Source organism: Zingiber officinale, chromosome 4A, assembly GCF_018446385.1.
Source record: "Zingiber officinale cultivar Zhangliang chromosome 4A, Zo_v1.1, whole genome shotgun sequence".
NCBI lineage: Eukaryota > Viridiplantae > Streptophyta > Magnoliopsida > Zingiberales > Zingiberaceae > Zingiber > Zingiber officinale.
In genome coordinates this window covers 124,618,502-124,638,980 of record NC_055992.1, presented here as the reverse complement: position 1 = coordinate 124,638,980, position 20,479 = coordinate 124,618,502, and the positions used below count along the sequence as shown (strand labels likewise).

At 39.8% G+C, this 20,479-nt stretch overlaps 2 protein-coding genes and 2 long non-coding RNA genes across 4 annotated transcripts; 2 read left to right on the top strand and 2 right to left on the bottom strand.

Moving 5' to 3' along the window:
- Window positions 1–191: 191 nt before the first annotated feature.
- Window positions 192–2,028, top strand: LOC121970963 (transcription termination factor MTERF8, chloroplastic-like). The gene has a single exon (XM_042521998.1). The coding sequence runs from the start codon at window positions 240–242 to the stop codon at window positions 1,626–1,628; it is 1,389 nt and encodes a 462-aa protein (XP_042377932.1). The 5' UTR covers window positions 192–239; the 3' UTR covers window positions 1,629–2,028.
- On the bottom strand, window positions 1,725–6,976 carry LOC121970964 (ubiquitin carboxyl-terminal hydrolase 4-like). Its single transcript, XM_042521999.1, has 6 exons — window positions 6,494–6,976; window positions 4,344–4,460; window positions 3,517–3,615; window positions 3,206–3,394; window positions 2,935–3,116; window positions 1,725–2,444 (listed from the first exon to the last, which is right to left on the bottom strand). The coding sequence occupies exons 1-6, from the start codon at window positions 6,608–6,610 to the stop codon at window positions 2,045–2,047; spliced, it is 1,104 nt and encodes a 367-aa protein (XP_042377933.1). The 5' UTR covers window positions 6,611–6,976; the 3' UTR covers window positions 1,725–2,044.
- Window positions 6,977–13,069: 6,093 nt separating this feature from the next.
- Window positions 13,070–13,477, top strand: LOC121973631. The gene is made up of 2 exons (XR_006109687.1): window positions 13,070–13,216; window positions 13,303–13,477. It is a non-coding gene; the product is annotated as an uncharacterized LOC121973631 (long non-coding RNA).
- Window positions 13,478–14,511: 1,034 nt separating this feature from the next.
- On the bottom strand, window positions 14,512–20,479 carry LOC121970962. The gene is made up of 5 exons (XR_006109037.1): window positions 20,212–20,479; window positions 15,399–19,245; window positions 15,230–15,301; window positions 14,971–15,129; window positions 14,512–14,868 (listed from the first exon to the last, which is right to left on the bottom strand). It is a non-coding gene; the product is annotated as an uncharacterized LOC121970962 (long non-coding RNA).

The window sequence follows — 20,479 nt, the reverse complement described above, 5'->3', positions numbered from 1 at the left end:
TAGAAATAAGACGGCCGGTTGGGCCGAATAGAGTGGTCCGATGGAAAAATGTAGCAGACGGTTTGGTTAATCGGGCCGGTTGGGCCGGATTGGGTGGGCGGTTAGAACATGTAGCAGTGTAGCGGGCCCCTGCGAGAGGTTTGAGCCTCGCCGCATAAATTACTTCGATAATCTTCTCCATCCTTCTCGTCGTTGCCGTCATTGAATCATCGGTTTCGCCGGCCGGCGACGGCGGCGAGATGATTGCCTTGGCCTTGCGCTTCACCCCCATGGGGTTGACTCTACCGCGCCTTTCCCCAGCCATCGGAGGCGGAAGTCGCATATCTGTCCGCCTTCCTGCTCCCACCACCGACCTCCAGTCTCATCTCTGCATCGCACGCGCGGCCACGAATGGCTCTCCCTTGGCGTTTTCCTTCCTGCGCGAGCTCCATTTGGACGAGAACGAAGCCGAGGCGCTCCTCCTCGCGCACCCGGAGCTCGAGCTCGCGCCTCTGCCGTCCCTCCGCGACCGCGTCATCGCACTGCGGAGCCTCGGCATCTCCGGACTCGAGCTCAGCCGCACCGTACTCCGGCGCCCCGACGTTCTATCGCAACCCGAGTTCGGCCTGTTCCTCGACTTCGCGCTGCATGAGTTGAAGGGGATCAAGCCGGCGAAGCTGGAGCAGATTTTGACGAGTATTCCTCTCCAGTTCCTTGAGGGCATCGTCGGCGGATCCACCATGCTACTAGACCACGGCGTGCCGAGTGATAAGCTAGGGCACGTCCTCACCCACGTTCACGTCAGGAAGGTGTTCTGCGAAAGGCCCCTGAGGGACTTGGAACAGATGGTTCTCTTCCTGAAGCATTACGGATGGCCTGAATTGGTCCTCCGCCGGCCTATGCTTCTGAATCTAGATCTCCACGGCCAATTAACTCCCAGAGTTGAGTTCCTCGTCAAACTTGGCGGCGGGGATGCGGCCGCCGTCCGGGTCTTGCTCGCCAAATTGCCTGCATTGTTATCCTACACTGTAGAGCATTACAAGTCCCACCTGGCGTTCTGGAGATCAGTCGGCATCTCCAATGAAGAGCTGTTCAAGATTGCGATGGTATATCCTAAAATCTTCAGTGTCAGCAAGGAGCGGAAGCTCGAGCCTCGGATCGAGTTCTTGAAGCAATGCAATATGGATGCAGTGGATATCTTCAAGTTCCTGGTCAAGGCTCCCCTGTTCATGAGCCTCTCCTTCGAGGAAAACCTCTCCAAGAAGCTGAATTTCCTTGTTAAGATTGGTTACGAACATCGGACTAGGGAGTTGGCGTGGGCATTCGGAGCCACTACGAGGACGAGCTGCGAGAACATGCAGAGAGTCATTGGGCTCTTCCTGAGCTACGGGTTCTCTTGCGAGGACATAGTAGTGATGAGCAAGAAGCATCCTCAGGTGCTGCAGTATAACCATGAATCACTGGAGAAGAAAATGGAGTTCCTCATCGAAGAAATGGAGCGCGACATCAGAGAATTACTTGTCTTCCCGGCGTTTCTTGGCTACAAGCTTGACGAACGGATTAAGAGACGTCATGCGACAAAAAAGGAGATGAGTGGGAAACAGATGCCACTTACACTCTTGAGTTTATCTACTGAGAGGTTTCATTGAGCTTCTGTCAGAAATGGAGCTTGTTCTTCTTCTTGAGTTGGGTAAACAACTTTTCATGACAAAAAAAAAGGGGGTAAAATCTTATGGTTCACATGCTCTAGTAAAAATTTACTGTCATTGTCTTCATTCCATAAAAACTCAAACACACTGTCCATAATTCTCTCTGAATTATGAAATGACACGATACAAACTTGTTACAGGTACGATTATACTCTGTATTTTTGCAGCATATGTATGTCACACAAAGAATTATTAGTACTGAACAAGATGGAGTCCACCATCTGACTGTATTTGTTCTATAACTATGCGTCCCCTGGGAAAGCTTCAAGGTTTGATCGAGAAAGATCATGGAATGGTCAGGGAGAAGAAAAAAAAAAAAGGAAGGTGCCTAAAAATTCAAGAGGCAAAAACATCTTTCATCTTTTGCTATTGAGGCTCTCGTAGAACAGAATGTACCCGTGATCAGTGTTACCTGTGTACTCCTGTGCCGACCCAAAGTATGTTTGGACAGTTGATTCATCAATCATTTCAACATTTTCATCGTCGAAATAAAGCCAATGGTTGTGACTCTTCACGAGACTGACATAGTGTCCGTGGTTGGGGCCAACTCCCACATGAACCACCACAGCAAAGAGAGCATACTCGGTATCTGAATTCTCGACAGTGTTGTTCAGTTTCAACTCCAAGGGAAAGACGACACGGTAGAGCAGCTTCTTGTAGCGGCCCAGCTGTTCGATATATTTGAAGCGCTTGAGATGGATTACGAGGATGTTAGGTGGCTTCTTGATCTTCATCCTTTTTTGGGCCTCTTGCAAGCTGCTCAAATATGCCAAAATATACTAACAATTCACACTTGATGATGCAAATTGGCAAAACAGTCACTAAATTTTGGTTTCTACATAGCATGTTGACATTGACTACAACCAAATTACTTAAAATGATGATTTCTCAAGGATGGAGCAAATGTAGCAAAACTCAACTTGATCGACATACGCATAGTGCTAGAATGATGAAATGCTCAGGTGAAACCTCAAAATATAGTTACAAGGTTCACAAATCATCAGCTTTAACAAAATCTCTGTCAATCAACTGGCTGGGTTTCAATCAAATATACTTTTCATTTTGAAAGCTTATATTAATTATCGTGATATGCCCATCCAAATTAAGTTGCAGAAAATAAACTGGCTGACTATGCGTTGACAATGCAAAAGTTATGTTGGTCACGGAGACTTGCTCCACAAGAATCTCAGAAAAAGGGAATATGAAATGATAAGAGGAAGCAGAAGGATCAATGACATAAAATTACCTGCAACATTTGTCACAGAAGAACTTATCTTCTGCATTGAGGGTTTCAGTTGAACTGAAATTTTTGAGACAACTTGTGATTGAACTATTTTGTTCAATGTCGAGGCTTAAGTCCAAAAATGGTTCATCTCTAGCAGTAACAGTTTCACAAAGCAAACATTTTGTTTCATTGGTAAGAGTGCCCTGTATAAAACAATGACCATTGAGAATCTATTTTTGGTTCGTATTTTCAAAATAAAAGCAACGGGGAACCAGTCACAGAAAGTTCTTACTTGAAAACTTTTGTGAACCCAAGGAACAAGGGGCTCTTTTGTTACACCATTGACATGCAGATTAGTTTGGCCATTTGCAAGTTTTTGGGGCATCGATGAGGCCTCGGATGAGGACTTTGGAGTATTGGCTTCTTTCTCTAGAATATCAACAAGCTCGTTGAGCAGGAAATTCAAAAACTCATGAGCATCCTGTGAATATACCAAGATATAACTGTCTTCATTGATCACAAGTTTGTCTTTTTTTAAAAGAGAAAAAAAAAATCAATGATCGGATCCTCCAAATTTACACAATAAGATCTAAATTATTTTACCTGGTGCATGTAACTACGGAACAACTCATTTTGTTTCTTCACCCTTTGTACAAAGCGCCTAGGAGAGACAACACCAGTTTTCTTCTTCTGAGAACTGATCTGCACAGAGTAGAATGCAACTTAACAGGATTATATGCTTTACCCGTTTATATAAACTTTCAAAAATCACTATCATTTGGACAAAATAAGCTGTTAAGAGAGAAATGGCAAGTTCAATTGGTTGAGTACTTAAGGATACAACTATGTTGAAAGATCTGATCAAATACTCTGAACAGAATAAATTGCTGTGCAGAAGAAGCTATTGGCAAGTTTCCACAAATTTCAAGAGAAACAGAAGTAACAAATTCCAGAGTTCAGGCAGATTTAAGATACTAGATGAGGACCAACACACTTAAAACAGAAAAACATGCGAGTGAAAAAAAAAAAAAAAAAAAAAAAAGAGGATGAACATGGCATTAAACTAGATCTTGGAACATTTTCAAGAGCTGCAACACTGAAAAAAAAAATTATAATAGACTCCGGTTTGTGAGTTAAGCAATAATTTAACTTTGCTAATACTTTGACAGTCATTCAATAATACAATAAGATTGCAAGACCTTTTTACATTTACAGAAGTCATGTATTGTCGAACAAGTTTGAGAGCCAATTATTCTGCAGCTTCAGAAAATGATAATCAAGTTAGAAAGAAGATGATAGTTAATCAATCCAGCTAACAAGAAAGCAGAAAATTATTAGGCCACAAGATTTTTTTTATTACTTTTAGATCTATAACAAATATCCTTAAAATTTTAATTTACAAGGGGAATCATCTTCGAGAAATTACACACCTGAGAAAATAGGTCAGCAAGACATGTCAAAAGATTCTCCTCTGCATCACCATTATTTTTATTCTTTTCATGATACTCCAGCAATTGCTCCCGGAAAGGGGCACAGAAAAAAAGAGCCTGAAAGCAAAGCATGACAACCCAGTCAATTAGATCAAGAGCAGGAACACGCTACAGGTTCTTGACTGGAATGCTTAATTTACATTTCAACTAAATTCTTACCTTTTTGTGCATGGTTCCATCTATCTCTATGGAGGGTTAGTTTTGTTCCATAACAGCAGTGAGATAATTAGGTCATTACGTGTCCTTTAATCCACAATTTTAGTCCTTTTCTAATAGCTAATAGCTTAAGCTTTTGAGTAAAATGGTCATCCAAAAAACCATAACATCAGGGCCAAGATCCCAAGTGATGTGATCAAATCTTGGCTTCCTAAGTTATTCTACTATTTTGTGTTCATGTCAAATGAGACAAGTGACCATTTTTGCTTTTTGAGCAAGCAGAAATTTCTTCGCCCTTCACTCTCTTGCAATTCACTAAATTTCAAGCTTATATGGCGCTGAGGGGATGTTAAACTCTATAAAAGGTACTCTTATGGGTTGATCTTAAGTTGGAGTAGAGCATCCCTTGATGAAAATAAAATACCCTTCTACCATATAGCACTAATGGATCATCGCACTTGTTCATATGAGACTAACAGACATGGAATATCATAGCTTCAGCACAGTCCCTCACACCCATCATAACTCATAGGTACAAGTCTAACTCTAATATCATGTTAAATTGGGGTCCATCTAGAATAATTAGTCATTTTGAGATGGAATAGGCTCAAACCCAGCTTAACATTAAAGTTTAAGGATAATTGGCAAGAAATTATTCATCATAAAATCAACAAAGAATATGGCAACCCAAGCAAAAGCCTAAAAGAAAAGCACTGATTAGTGATCTACCCCAAAATATCATGTGGTGAATGAGGAAGAACAAGAGACACCAACTTGCAATGCAAAAGCTAGTATTCAATTTATTGCCAAGAAACATACTTGAAAAGTATCAAAGTTAAAAAGGCCAAGGATCATTTAAAGAAAATCTAAAAATAAGAAGAAAAAAAAAAACAAAAGAAACCATATTAATATTTTACATGTCCCAATTGTATAATAATTCTCAAAACAGCAAAAAAAAAAAGAGTATATTTATCACTTGAGTTGAGATTTTACAAATATGATCGCTTGAAGTGATATGTGATATGTGAAAGAAAAGAATACTGCTCCTTTCAGTTATATAATCATTAGGAAGCCACAAGATTCAATCACATCTACCATGATATTCTGAAATGTATAGGATCCATGTTTGGCCAATAGTTTCTGATCCATCTTATATTTTCCTGTGTGTTTTAATAGATAAACATGTTTCCAAGCATGATTTCTGAATCGCTACATTTCCTCCCAAGCAAATCACTAATATTTGTTCTATTTAACTGATAGTGGCATAGAACTAACCCACCAAGGGCCTTGATATCAGAAAAAGAGTCAATTGCCTTGAGAGATAAGAATCTTGCTAGTAACTATAAAGTTCTGATCTTCAAGACATGAATCTCGCGGATTAAGCAATTATTTCATATGTCCTAGAATTATTATTCTCTGTTTGATCCGTACAGAGTGTACTTGCCCGAATATCAATTTCTCAGATTCAACAAGAACATATCTTTATCGAAACGATGTAAGCAAAGGAAGTGGGCGATATAGAAACCCGGTCACCTACGTCAGGATTTAGAAATCCCCACCTTTTTTTTTTGACAACTAGAATTCCAATTCTCAAATTCCTTGTTTTTTCTTTGTTTTGTCCGTTCAAACAAGGCAAAAAAAAATTCGAAGGTAAAACAATCAAATCAGTAGTACTTGAGATAACAAGGCAAACAGAAAAAACGTTGACATTTCTCAAGATGAAAGGAATTTCACAGGAGCATCAAGTTAAAAAATCTGAAAGAATTATGTAAAGAGAAGAACAAAAGTCTAAAAGCAATCACGTCCGGATCCTCCTACGTCAAACAGAAAAGGACAAAAGGGGTGAGCCCATTAAAACAAAAAATAATTTTGAAGAGAGTTTACATTGCTAAGCATTTTGGAAGATAAAAAAAAATAGAAGAAGAAAGGGGAACCTGCAAGACGCTGTTGCAGTAGCAGGTGTTGCCAAAGTTCTCAAGGCCATAGTACCGCTCACCTTCCGGGAACTGCTCGCCGAGAGCCTTCTCAAGCTTCGATCCCGTCGCTCCCATAACCCGCCAGGCAAAACTACCCAAAACCGCAAAATGCCCAGCCAGGGCCACCGATCTAAGAAACTACGCACTCCTTCGATCGTCTCCCAGCAGTCAGCTCCTTCGCACGGCCCCAATCGAGGAGAAGGCCTAGATCGGCAGGGATCGGGAAGGACTCTCCACAGTTCGAATGTTCAACGGGATCATCGACTCGATCATAGGACGAATATCTAGGGTTTTCCTTCTTCGACTACTCCGTCGCTTTTATCTCTTCAACGTCGATCCGCATAGAAGAGAACGACCGACGCAGACGTCTGACGACGGCGGAAGGAGGATCGTTTTCTATTCCGACCGGCTTAACTCCCAAACCCGTGCCTTTTCTAGGCGATGGCCATGCGGGAACCACCAGCTAAATGCACACGTTTCGAACACTTAGTGGGTCTATGAAGACGCGGTGTGTATGCGCATATTGTCAGACGGAGGGGGCAGGTTAAGGCTGGTAGAGATGGGGGTGCGCGAGCTGACGAGATTTTACTTGACAAAGCCGACCCTTGTATCGTGCACGTGTCTCATATAACGTAGGCCTAGTTGGCAAAGCGGTTCTTGTAGCGAGCACGGGTGCCAACTCAGCACACCAGTTAATCAGCTGTCTTGTATCAGATAGGGAACAGCTCTTTATCCAGCAAGAACCGATTCGTCCCCCCCCCCCCTTCCCAAATCCCAAATCTGTCTCTATACCATAAAAGAGGTAAATCATTAATGTCATTAGTACAAATAGCTAAAATATAAAGGACTAAAATGTCATTAGTACTCATATATATATATATATATATATATATATATATATATATATATATATATAATTTTGATTCTAAAATATCATATAATAATATCATATATTTTAACCATCTCAGTCTCAGTTTTAGAGAGACAACATCTCTTTATCCCAGTTTTATACCAAAATGCTTTTTGATGGCTTTGATAAAAAAAGCAAAGTACCATAACTTACCAAAGGGACCCGTAATTTTGCAAATTGATCAAACAAATTACTATATTTTAGTATTTAGACTTTGGTATTTATCAAAATTTTGTTTACTCTTCATATTCTATCCTCTCATATTTCTCTCTTCTTTTTCTTCTCTCCTATGCATATAATTTCTTTTTCTCTCTCTTTTACATCATAAAGTCAGTATGATATTATTCATATTAGCCTCACAAAATTTAAGATTTAGCTGATTCTTCCAATTATATTTTAACAATCACAAAAAAATCAAAATAAATAATAGAGGACACCAAGATCGGCTCTAGGGAGAGACAGCCTAGGCAAGCTGCTTAGGGCCGGCTCTAGGGGAGGCAGCCTAGGCAGTTGCCTAGGGCCTCCCTATTCTAGGGGCCTCCATATTATTAAGATTTTATATTTATATTTGAGGGGTTTATTAAATTTGATAATGAATCAATTTTTTTTGACAACCCAAAAAATATTTTATTTTTAACCGGTCTAACAAAAAGAAACTTAAACAAGCCTTTTTTTATTATTAATAACTCTTTTTGTTAATTTTAATTAATTCCTGATTTGAAATTGTCATTTAGTTTATATATGTCATTTTTTTAATTTAATAAATTTAGCATATTGAATATTGGTGATAATCATGTGCATTTAATTATCAGCTCATATGTAATATTTTTATATTTAATTAAAAAATAGTATATAGGATTGTCATCTAAAAATTAACCTAGGGTCTCTAATTTTCTGGAGACGACCCTGGAGGACACCGTTGGACTCCTTACATACTCAAAACTCCTTACATACTCAACTCCAGGGAACCTGAAATGAGTCCACTCAGACCAATCTAGGTTCTTCAGTGGATTTCGATCAGAATTCACCGATCAACCTATAGACCTCATATTGCTGTTTGTCCACGTTAGGCCTGCTAGAGGGGGGGTCTAGGGCAGTTCCAAGAGGATAAACTTTTATCTTCTTCTCCATGGTGGACTAATGGTGATTGGCTGGTTGGAGGCGCCTCCAAGGTCATTGAGGGCATCTTCGAGCCTTTGCTTGAGGCGCCTTCAAGCTCACTCGAGGCGTCTTTGCGCCTTTTTGTCTGAGGCGCCTCACTTGTATGGAGGTGCCTTGGGCCTTCAAAATCAACTTTTAAGTTGATATTTTTTTTATTTTGTTCGCTTGGGTGATGCTTCGGTCATCTGGAATTGAGCTTATCCCAACTCAATTCCAACCTTCTCCTCGAGCAAACTTTCTCCCCAGTTCCTCATCCCTCAAATATCGTACACATCCTTCTTATCGACCAGTGCACTCTTCTACAAGAAGTCAACTGGATTGAAACCTACGACTTAGTAAAAGAACTTTGGGAGAATTTGTTGGAGCTACATGAAGGCACATCGGAAGCTAAACTCGCAAGACAGGACTTGCTCTGGAATTAACTCAGCAACCTCCGGATGGAAAAGGAAGAGACGATAGCCCACCTACATGCAATAATCAAGGAGTTAATTACCATATTAACGAACCTCGGAGAAACAGTAACTAATCGGGACTCACAAAGGTATGCCTTAAATGCATTCCCGAGAACACAAAACTGAGCGTTTATAGTAGACTCTTACTATATATCAAAGAACCTTGAGATAAGTACTCTAGAAAGTCTATTTTCAACTTTTGAATTACATGAGTCTCGGTGTGTAAGACAAAGAAAGGAGTCAAGTCAAAACCTAGCTTTGCAAGCCAAGAAGAACGAACCGAATTCTAATACATCTCTCGATGAAGATAAAAGACCATAAGTGGTAATAAAATTTTCAAAATTCTTTTGGTCCTAATAATTGTAACTATTTAAGGTCATATGGATTTTTTAGGCTGAAAGGAGTCCAATGGTGTCATTCATTACTTATTTTAGCTTCTCTAAAAATGCTAAAAAGTTATTAAAGAATCAATGAAAACCTAAACCCCATGGGCTTGACAAGGAATCATATCAAGTTCACGTTGGGATCAATGTTCCTGTTAGACCTAGGGTTGTCAAAAATGAACTCGACCCGATAACCCGACCCGAGTTGACACGAAAAATATTGGGTTAGGGTTGGGATTTTAGGATTAGGGTCAGATTGGGTTGAACCCGAATTCTGACCCGATTTTTTTTTTCCAGGTTGGGTTGAGTTCAAGTCAACCCGGGTTGACCTGAATTAAAAATCAGGTCACCCATAAACCCGAACCCACCCGAACCAACTCGAACCCACTGGACCAATCTATTTTTTTGTATTTAATGTTTTAAACTTTTAATTAGGGCTTCGCAGAATGCAAGAATCGCAGCCACAGCTTCGGTTCGAAACTTCGGGAGAATCGGGACTCGGGAGTTTAGGCGATAGGAGGTAGGCGACACCGTGAGTCCGCGACCAGCATCGCCCTCCTCCTCCTCCTCCTCCTCCTCTTCTCTGCCGCCGGCACCGTCCTATACTTCGTCGTGATCGCCAACGCGGCCGTGATTGGCCCTCATCCGCAAATCCGCGACAATCGACAGGGTTCAGGCAGTCGAAGGAAGGGGGTTCAGAATGCAAGAATCGCAGCCACAGCTTCGGTTCGAAACTTCGGGAGAATCGGGACTCGGGAGTTTAGGCGATAGGAGGTAGGCGACACCGTGAGTCCGCGACCAGCATCGCCCTCCTTCTCCTCCTCCTCTTCTCTGCCGCCGGCACCGTCCTATACTTCGTCGTGATCGCCAACGCGGCCGTGATTGGCCCTCATCCGCAAATCCGCGACAATCGACAGGGTTCAGGCAGTCGAAGGAAGGGGGTTCACGATTCTCTTCTATTTCCCCAACATCGTCATAGACAACATGGCTTCTCAACCTATTGATCTCGATCAAGAGGAGGATAGTGAGGAGGAGGAACCGGAGGGTGCACCAGCTGTATCTACGACTACGAGGGATTTAAATGTAGATGAAGAAACGTCTTCGCAAGGCAAGGCCTCCGGAAGTGGCAAACGGAAGAGAGTCTTGAAATCAAAGTGGTGGCAATATTTTGAGATACTTCCTAAAATAGAGGGAGAAGATTTGCGTTGCAAATGTAAAGCTTGTGGGATTACATACAAAGCGGAAAGTAGCATGGGTACAGGTAATCTCCGACGTCATATCCTTAATCAATGTCTGCAACAGAAAACTAGTGATATTGCTCAAGCATTGTTAGAACAAGGTGATAAAAGTCTTGCCATTAGGTCACAAAGGTTTAACCAAGAAAGATTTAGAGAGTTGCTAATCTTAGCAATTGTGAAGCATGATTTACCTTTTCAGTTTGTGGAATATGAGGAAATTAGATCTATTTTTACGTATTTGGAACCTCAAGTAAATTATTTCACTAGAAACACCGCAAGGACTGATATTCTCAAGATGCATAAAAATGAATGCAATAGAATAGCTCAAGAAATGCATTCATGCCGTGGAAAAAATTGTTTCACTTCTGATTTGTGGACTTCTATTGCCACTGATGGTTATATATGCTTGACAGCACATTTCATTGATTCTAATTGGGTTTTACAAAAAAGGATAATTAACTTCTCTTACATGCCTCCACCCCACTCTGGTATTGCATTGTGTGATAAAATTAATAGTTTATTCAATGTTTGGGGAATTCAGAGAAAGGTTTTCACAATTACATTAGACAATGTGGCTGCAAATGATGTGTTTGTTGGCCTTTTAAGGGATCAACTTGGTTTAAATTGTTTATTAGTGAGTGGTGGCGAGTTTTTGCATGTTCGTTGTTGTGCACACATTCTCAATTTAACTATGCAAGAAGGTTTGAAAAGAATTGATAGTTCTGTTGATAAAATTCGTGAATGTGTAAAGTATGTGAAAGGCAGTCAAGTGAGAAAGCAAAAGTTTATAGAATCGGTTACCCAAACTTCACTTGATTCTAAGAAATTACTAAGGCAAGATGTTCCTACTAGATGGAATTCTACATATTTGATGCTTTCTAGTGCCATGTATTATCGGCGTGCTTTTAATCATTTGAGATTGGCTGATACTAATTTCTCACATTGTCCATCGGTTGATGAGTGGGAACAAGTTGAAAAAATATTCAAATTCCTTGAGGTTTTCTATGAGACAACAACTTTATTTTCTGGAGTGAAATATCCTACTGCCAACCTTTACTTTCCTCGCATCTTTACAGTTCAGTTGACAATAAGTCAAACCTTGCAAGGCTCTGATGATTTCATGAGATCAATGGTCAATCGGATGTTTCATAAATTTGATAAGTACTGAAAGGATTATAACATTTTGTTTGCCATTGCCGTGATAGTTGATCTGAGGTTCAAGATGCAATTTGTTGAGTTTTGTTACAACAAGTTATATGGACATGGTAGTAATGAATTAAGTCTTGTAAGATCCAAATTGGTTTCTTTGTTTGAGGAATATATGCAATGGGAATTGCTTCTAAGGTAAGTACTAGCAGTGCATCTTCGAGCTCTCATAGTACCATTGATGATAATGCTTCTCTTGCTCTAAATTTAGGTAGCGGATGCATGGATGTTTTGAAGGTACTGTTGATAATTTTTTTGCATTTCCTCACTATTTTTTACTACTTGTTACTAATACATTTCATTTATGATATAGGAATTTGACACTTTTCAAAGTTTAGAATTCATTGGCAGAGCACAAAAGAGTCAATTAGAGCTATATTTGGAAGAACCAACAATTGATAGAACAAAATTGGATGTTCTCGGGTTTTGGAAAGCTCACCAATTTAGGTATCCTGACCTTGCACAAATGGCTAGAGATATCTTGAGTGTTCCAATTTCTACAGTTGCTTCTGAATTGGCTTTTAGCACCGGTGGTAGGATACTTGACTAATATCGTAGTGCAATGAAGCCTGATGTTGTTGAGGCATTAGTTTGTTGTAGAGATTGGTTAGTTGAAGGGAAAGGTAAGTAGATTTTTTTTTATTTTCATTTTAAAGTTATTTGTTTTACTAATATTTGTTTTTGTAGAAACTACTCAGGTGGGGTTGAATGATTTGACTGAAAATATTATGAATTTATTCACAAATGAGGATACTGGATCAAAATCTACTACAACACATGATTGATGATTCTAATGAAAAGTAAGTTGATTAAACCATTTAAGTTTATTAAGTATAGGTTTTTAAAAATCTTTTAGATTTTAATTTGTTTATTTCATACCTTGTTGGCTTGTTTCAAGGTTTGACTCGATACAAAGGAGGAGTAAAACAATGGAAAAGTGGAGTTTGAAACTGAAAGTTATTTTGTGAAGCTTGAAAACTTTTTTATTTTGTATTGATATCATAAATTTTCTTGTATAGACTCTGGACTCTATAGGACCGTTTACTTGTATAGATAATATAGTTGTATTAACCTTTAATCCTTTTGGATTGCCTTAAAAGTTATTTTTTGGGTTTCATGTGGAACCACCTTTCATGGGTGATGGAAATGGCTGCCATAATGGCCATTGCCTTGGCCATCGGTAGTGGAAAACCCCCAGACTGGCAAGACTTTGTCGGTATTGTAGTGCTGCTCGTGATAAACTCCACCATCAGTTTCATTGAAGAAAACAATGCTGACAATGTTGCTGCTGTGCTGCAGCTCTTATGGCTGGCCTGGCTCCAAAAATGAAGGTACCAGCTTATAAGATCCCTTGGGAGCTTTCTTTCTTTTTTGTAAATTCTGTTTACCAAAATTGTTGTTGATTTGATGCTTTCAGGTGCTCAGAGAGTCAGAGTGGTAAGATTGTATTTGTTTTGCCCTTTTTTGAAAGAGTGTGTTTTGAAGGACCCTTAGAATTTGTGAGACATTGAGGTTGCCTTATGATTCATGATGTTGTAATCGGTGGTTTCTTTTCCATTTGCAAGTAGTCGAGCATTGGTATTTGGTATTTAGGACGAGCTTAAAAAATGGGTTCAATGTTTTGGTTATGCAATGGAGTTGTTATGGCTTATGGGTGATTTTCAGATTTTGTCATTTTGTGTTCCATTACTTACAGTGATAGCTGCCAACCCTCTCCGATCTGCCGCTCGCCCTCGAGCGTCGCTGCCTTTGTCGACGCCGTTGACTTGGTGAGTCATTGGCCTTTTCATGAGCAAGTAGATCTTCTTAGAAGGTAATACAAATTTGATTCTGTGATGTTTTTCCTGGTAACGAATCCAATGTGTGCTTGCTGCAACCTTGTGGGTTTGGCGAATCAGAGTTGATTTAGGGAATTTTTGTTATGAGTTCACGGATGGGTGTTTAATCATGCTAGTTTTGTATTTCTGAGATGAAATTTTTGGTAGATTATGCGTTGTTCTTTTCATGATAATGCCCTGCTTGGGTTCTTTAAGTGAGTTGTGAGTTTTTTTTTTTAATCGAATGGCAGATGGTGAATGGATGGTTGTTGTGTTCCAGATTCTTGAGATAGCTTTGGTTTTGAATTTCTAGATTGAATTGGAAGGTGATGAATCGGTGTTGATGTGGTGTGTGTTTCCTTAAAATTAGCTAGAACTTTGGGTCAAATTTGAAAGAATAGGAATTGGCGTTGATAAGGGTGTTCTTCCATTACTGCATGTTGTTCTTCCATTACTCCATATGCATAGTTTGTGTAAACTCGGCTTCAACTTTAAATAGATTCCCTTATGAATAACAGTATAGGAACTATGCATGCTACTTGTGTGTATAGTACGGTTAAGTTACGTTTGATTTTAACTATAAGGATAACTAAATGAATATGGGCATGGGTGGTCATCCATTTGCTCCTAGTCAAAACATCGAGAGTACAAGTTTAGGCTGTTTAGTTGTTTAGGAAATTAGTTGGCTTTGATGGTTTTGATTATGCAAATGAGATTCATGCTGATAAAGTATGGTTCTGGTCTCCTGCAAATTATTATCTTCAACTATCATTTATGTTATACTAACTATAAAATTACAAGAAGCTATGTTAACTCTAAAAATAATTGTTCAAAGAAGCAAATTACAAGAAATTATATAAGCCACAGTTTTCTAGTCCACAAATTCAAGGACAAATTGTAAAGCTAACTTTTAATTGGAAGGAGGCAAATGTGCGCTTCAGCCGCCACTGGAAAGCCTAACAACGCAACGCATATCTGAACTGTGAACATCTCACAAAATTTGAAGAGCTTGCTACCTCAGGTCTCCTTCTGGATTTCCAAGCTCGAGGAGCAGATGCATCATCAACTTTTACATTCTCTTCTTTCTCTTCATTAGTGCCTGGAGAATCATTCCCAACAGTTTCGGCTGACTTGGTTTTGGAACCAGACGGTGCCGAGACTTGTCTCTGTAAAATGCAAGGTTTAGGAAGTCAACACCCAGATATATCTAAAGATAGAACATCAACTAGTTAGATTCAAGCCAGATTGAAAGCCTCTCAACGACTCACCTGAGGTTTCTTTTTGCTACCAAAGAGAATCCTGACTATCAAATAATCAGACTATGGCAGTGGCAAATACCACTACCGTGGACACCAGAACAGCAGAACTCCAATGCCCAATGGTGACGGTAGGTTGTTTCTCTACCAGTCTACCTTCTCAATAACATCCTGCTCCAAAAGACCAAAACCAGTCATCAAATGTGAAAGGACTAATCTGGATTTAAGATAGGAATATAAATAGGAAAATCTTATAGATAATAGAACATACAATGATTTTTATCTAGTATGGTTTCAAGAAAGGAATGTCTGCTATCCTGTAGAGAACATCAAATATCTTCTTCTGCAATAACAATGGCATTGGGTGTGACCGTGTGAGAAGGATACCATCAACTGGATATCATCAACTAAACATTAAAGTTAGTGGAACTAAGCATTACCTGGATACCATCAACTGAGATTCATGCTTTTATTTTTTTGAGACTGATAAAAAAAATAAAAGAATAATTAAAAATAAAATCGGGTTCGCGGGTTATCCGGGTTGGAACGGATTCGGGTTCGGGTTTATAGGTTTCGGGTTAGAGTCGGGTTCGGGTCGGGCTCGGGTTGGGTGATTTTTAAAAACATTGATTTTCAACCCAACCCGAACCCACCCAACCCACCCGAATTGACATCCCTAGATACCATCAACTGAGATTCATGCTTTTATTTTTTTGAGACTGATAAAAAAAATAAAAGAATAATTAAAAATAAAATCGGGTTCGCGGGTTATCCGGGTTGGAACGGGTTCGGGTTCGGGTTTATAGGTTTCGGGTTAGAGTCGGGTTCGGGTCGGGTTCGGGTTGGGTGATTTTTAAAAAAAATGATTTTCAACCCAACCCGAACCCACCCAACCCACCCGAATTGACACCCCTAGTTAGACCTAATATGGAATATCAAGCCCACAAACCACAGGGTTTAAGTTTTTGTTGATAACATTGTAACACCTTCAAAGAAGTCGAAATAACCAATAGAGGGCATCGTTGGACTCCTTGCAACCTCATAAATTCATAAGATTTGAAATAGTTCCAATCGAACCTATCTAGGTCGATTAGTAATTTTAGTCAAAATCCACTAATCGACCTAAAGACCTCATATTGCAACCATTTCAAGTCATGTAAATTTTTTAGACTGCAAGAAGTCCAACGATGCCCTCTGTTGGTGCAGTTAGTAATAATGGTCAAATTCAGATTTTGGTGAATGACAAATGGATTAAAGTAATATGTTATATTTGTTTAACTTCTTTACCGAGTGTGCATTAATTGACGAGTCTAGAGGACCTAACACTAGGCTAAAACCCAATTAGTTCTAAGGACTTGATAACTGACATGAAGTCCAGATAGGTCAATAAGTGAGCTGATATCTAACAAGAAGTCCAGCTTGTTGGTCCGGGTAGGTCGGCTAGAGAGGGTTGAGTTGCCTGAAAAATAAATAAAAACTTTTCTCGTTCTTTCAACTCGGATTAAAAGCAATAGCAAAAAAAATAATATAAAAAACTGAAAGAAAAAAGACTCAGAATTTTACTTACTCGATATTACATGGTACTAATACTAGTTGATCCACTGATGCACCACTCAACCTGCCTACTAAATGACTTGCCCTTTGGTTCAGCCTTTCAAGCTTACCTTTTTTGTCGTGTGTAGTGTTTGTCATATGTGGGATGTTGTGTGGATTCACAAATTTGAATTTCTCTTTCTTGTTATCTTTCAACATTTTTTTATAAAGATGTCTGTCATTGCAAGCACAATAAATTGAAGAGGTAGATATCTAAAAATAGACTGATCATGATTGCAGTAACTATCTTAGTATGAGCATAAATTGCTAAATCTGATCACTTATCATATGTAGCTAACTACACAATTGTCTGAAAATGGCTCCAAATGATACAAAGGAATGATGTCCTCAAGGTGCAGAAGAAGTTCATAATCATCGTCAAACACATCATTATCTAAACTCATTGATATATATCTGTCATTATATAAAGGATGCTTACTATAACAATATAACATATGTAATGATCTTGGGACACTTGTTGACAAAGTATGTTTCTTTTTTGGTTGTTCAAAGTTCTTCCTTCGAGGCTTCTAATAATTTCAAATGAAAACAAGTTAGATAGGATGATTAATAAAAAGAGTGACAATTTAATTTGAAATATAATATAACAAATACCTCATCTTGCTTCACTATCAAGTGTTTTAGCCAAGTCACATGGGTTCCTACAGCATCACCAATTACTTCAAACTCACTTGGAATTGGATATGGCAAAGGTGTTTATTTTTCCACTGCTTCATCAATGGAGACTCGCATGCAATTATTGGGAAATGGAACACCATGAAGCATTTTATCAGGTCCATTAATACTAACAATTGTACCGTGTGCAACAATATTTGTGCTAGATTCCAATGTCAATGCAACTAGTTTATCCTAAAATATACAAGTTGCAGGTCACAGAATCTATAGGTCACAATTAATATAATTACAACTAGTGTTATACCTATAAAGCATCATCTTGACACAAAATTTGTGGGTCATCATCATCGATCTTCATGTCATCTTTAATCATAGGATGCAACTTCACTTAGCAACTTCCTTTGTCATCAATCGAAATGTCGCTTGCACCCTTTTTATACACCATTACTTGAAGATTTTGTATACATGCATCTTGTTCTGAAATTTTCTTCCTCGCCTCTATCAACTCCCTTTTATGCTCAATGATTACATATTGGGCAATGTTCCTATCGGGAATCTGAAAAGACGGAACTGCCGGAATGACGTGTTTGGATGTTGACTGCATCTCCATGACTCGGATAGTGAGCTATCTTCTATGTTGACCAAGTCGTCAGAAGTCCTTTGGTCGACAGTACTTGTAGCCAGCGACCGGGTTGCTCCGGTCTCTGGTACCCCGATGCTTGAGGCGAGTCTCATGAATATATAAGCAACCGAATAGTAGGACAATGAAATGAATAAAAGCATGAGTATGGTGACATACCCTGGCCCCGGGGGGCACCCTCGGATGGAACGGGGAGCTGGTCGAGTGGTTGTGACCCGAAAGAGCAGATTCCGAGTCGGATGAAGAGTTGGATCTAACAAAGAGAGTCGGACGCGACAAGGAGTCAGAAGCGGCGGCGTGAAACTGAATGCGATCTCGGTAAGCATGTCGAGCTATGACATTGGCACGCAAGTCGGGATAAGACATTGGCACGTAGGTCGGGAGATAATAACGGTGCGCAAGCCGGGATAATGCAAAGACTAGAACACAATATCAGCTCGAAAGTCGGAAACACAATATCGGCTCGAAGGCCGACAACATAGTATCGGCACAAAGGTCGGAGGCACAACATCGGCTCGAAGGCCAAAACACATCAGCGATGCGAAAGACATAACACTGTGGATGAGGAACACGCTCAGATCTGCTGCGATGGAAAGGGAGAATCGTGACCAACGAAAGTCGGCAGTCTAGAGGGTAACAGTGCAGAGCTGGCGAACACGGGAGGCTGCGGTCGTGGCCGTAGGAGGAGGCAGCGGCGGCTGCCAGCGACGACATCCGCTAGAGACGGCGGTTATGGCCGCAGGAGGAGGAGGCAGTGGCTGTCGGCGGTGGCACCCTCTGGAGATGGCGGCTGTGGTTGCGGAGGAGGCAATCTCGCTGACCAAGGATGGTCGGCGCCAGAGACGATGAGGAGGAGTGTGTCGAGGCCGAGGTCAGCGTGAAGAAGGGGAAGATGACGGCTCCCTCGCACATGCTCTCGTGTCGGTGGTCGAAGATCCATGAACAAAAACCTCCAACCCCTTGTGCTCGACGGCGGCGGAAAACCCCAAAAACATGAAGAAGCCTCCTCCCTTTTCTCGTGGTGAACAGTGCACTTATAAAGTCAAAAACCCTTAATATGTGAAATGATGAGAATGCCCTCCATCTTCTCCCTTATTCCCTTTGGGCCCCCTGAGCATATCCACATATATCAAGCAACATCAGCACGCTTCCATGTTCTACCAAAATTGAAATATATTGTTGGAGTGATATGACCTTCAATACCCCTCACATGACCATTATATTCTCCAGTCTCAAGTGCTTTGGTAAGTATATTCTCCAGTCTCATGAACAAGGTATTGCATTCAGATCATTAGCATTTTTCATTGCAAATTGCAAGAGAGACTACTCCAAACTCATATTCACATGATAGTCTATCCTTTGACATCCATTCTTTGCCCATTCTTGTAACAACTAAACAACCAACAATGAGCTAACACCTTCAAAATAGTTGTAAATAATATACCAAAATATTAACACAAACACAAGTTTGAAAACATATAACAAAGGAAAGGTAGATAACAAAAAAAAATTAGCAAATAATAGGATATGTTAAGTGCAAAAATTTTAGAATAACAAAAACAAAGGAAAACAGCAAATAACAACATATAACAAAAAAAAATTAAAAACAAAGGAAGAGACAACATGAGTTCTAGGACATATTTACTAAATGAATGTTAGTGTAAGAATTATCATTGGATATATAGACATATTTACTACAGATAACTGTGTAGGAGTCCAGGATTAAGGATCTCATAGTCACGAATTGAGATGGAGTTTTGCAATTAACAATTTTTTTCTCCCTCAACAGTGTCACTGAATATGGGGAACTAATCTACAAATAGAACTTTAGGAGAGGATGGCTGATGGTAGGGCAAAAGGTTTTAACCTGCACAGAAGGATTGCAGGGAGTTTGTCTCTGGTGATTCTGAAAGTGAGATTTGGCTGTTGCTCACTGCTGACAATTGTTTGAGTTTTGTGTATCTAAATTGATCATCAAAGAGAAAGTATAATCCAATGAAATCATCCCTTCATTTGTTCATTCCAATGATCAAGTATGCAAACTTGCTCACCAAAACGTATGATCAAGTATTTAAACTAACTTGAGAGAGTTTATCTTAAGGGAGTAGCGTGTGTTGGGTACCATTGTGAAAATGTAATAATGAGAAATGCATTTGTAATATTGTTTTGTGAATAATACAAGAAGAAAAGAATAGGAACTATAATTCAAAACGTATGGTATTATTGCTCACACACACAAAACCCCTATGGTTACTGATCTTCTATTTACTCGGAGATGCAAATGAGAAAAATAATAGATTGAACACTTTCCTCTATTTAGTCAAAAGATCTACAACTATATCATAAATAATGAAGCAAATCCTACTGACATAAGAGATAATTACTTGGATTAAGATGATTGATCCAAAAAAAAAATCCCAACGAAGATCAATTCAACAGAGAGGACTTCGGCGGAGAGAGCTTCGACGGAGAGAGGATGGGTCGAGAAGTTGACAGAGATTGAGACAGAGTTTAGGGTTGGTGGTTTCGACGAAGGGAGTTCGCGTGAAAGGAGATCATGAGTTAGGAGGCTAGACTGCGAGTTTAGGTTTCGGGTGAGGGTTTTCTGTTTTCGGCGCGATGCTTTGTTGCGCGTGGGAGGATGTGTGGCGG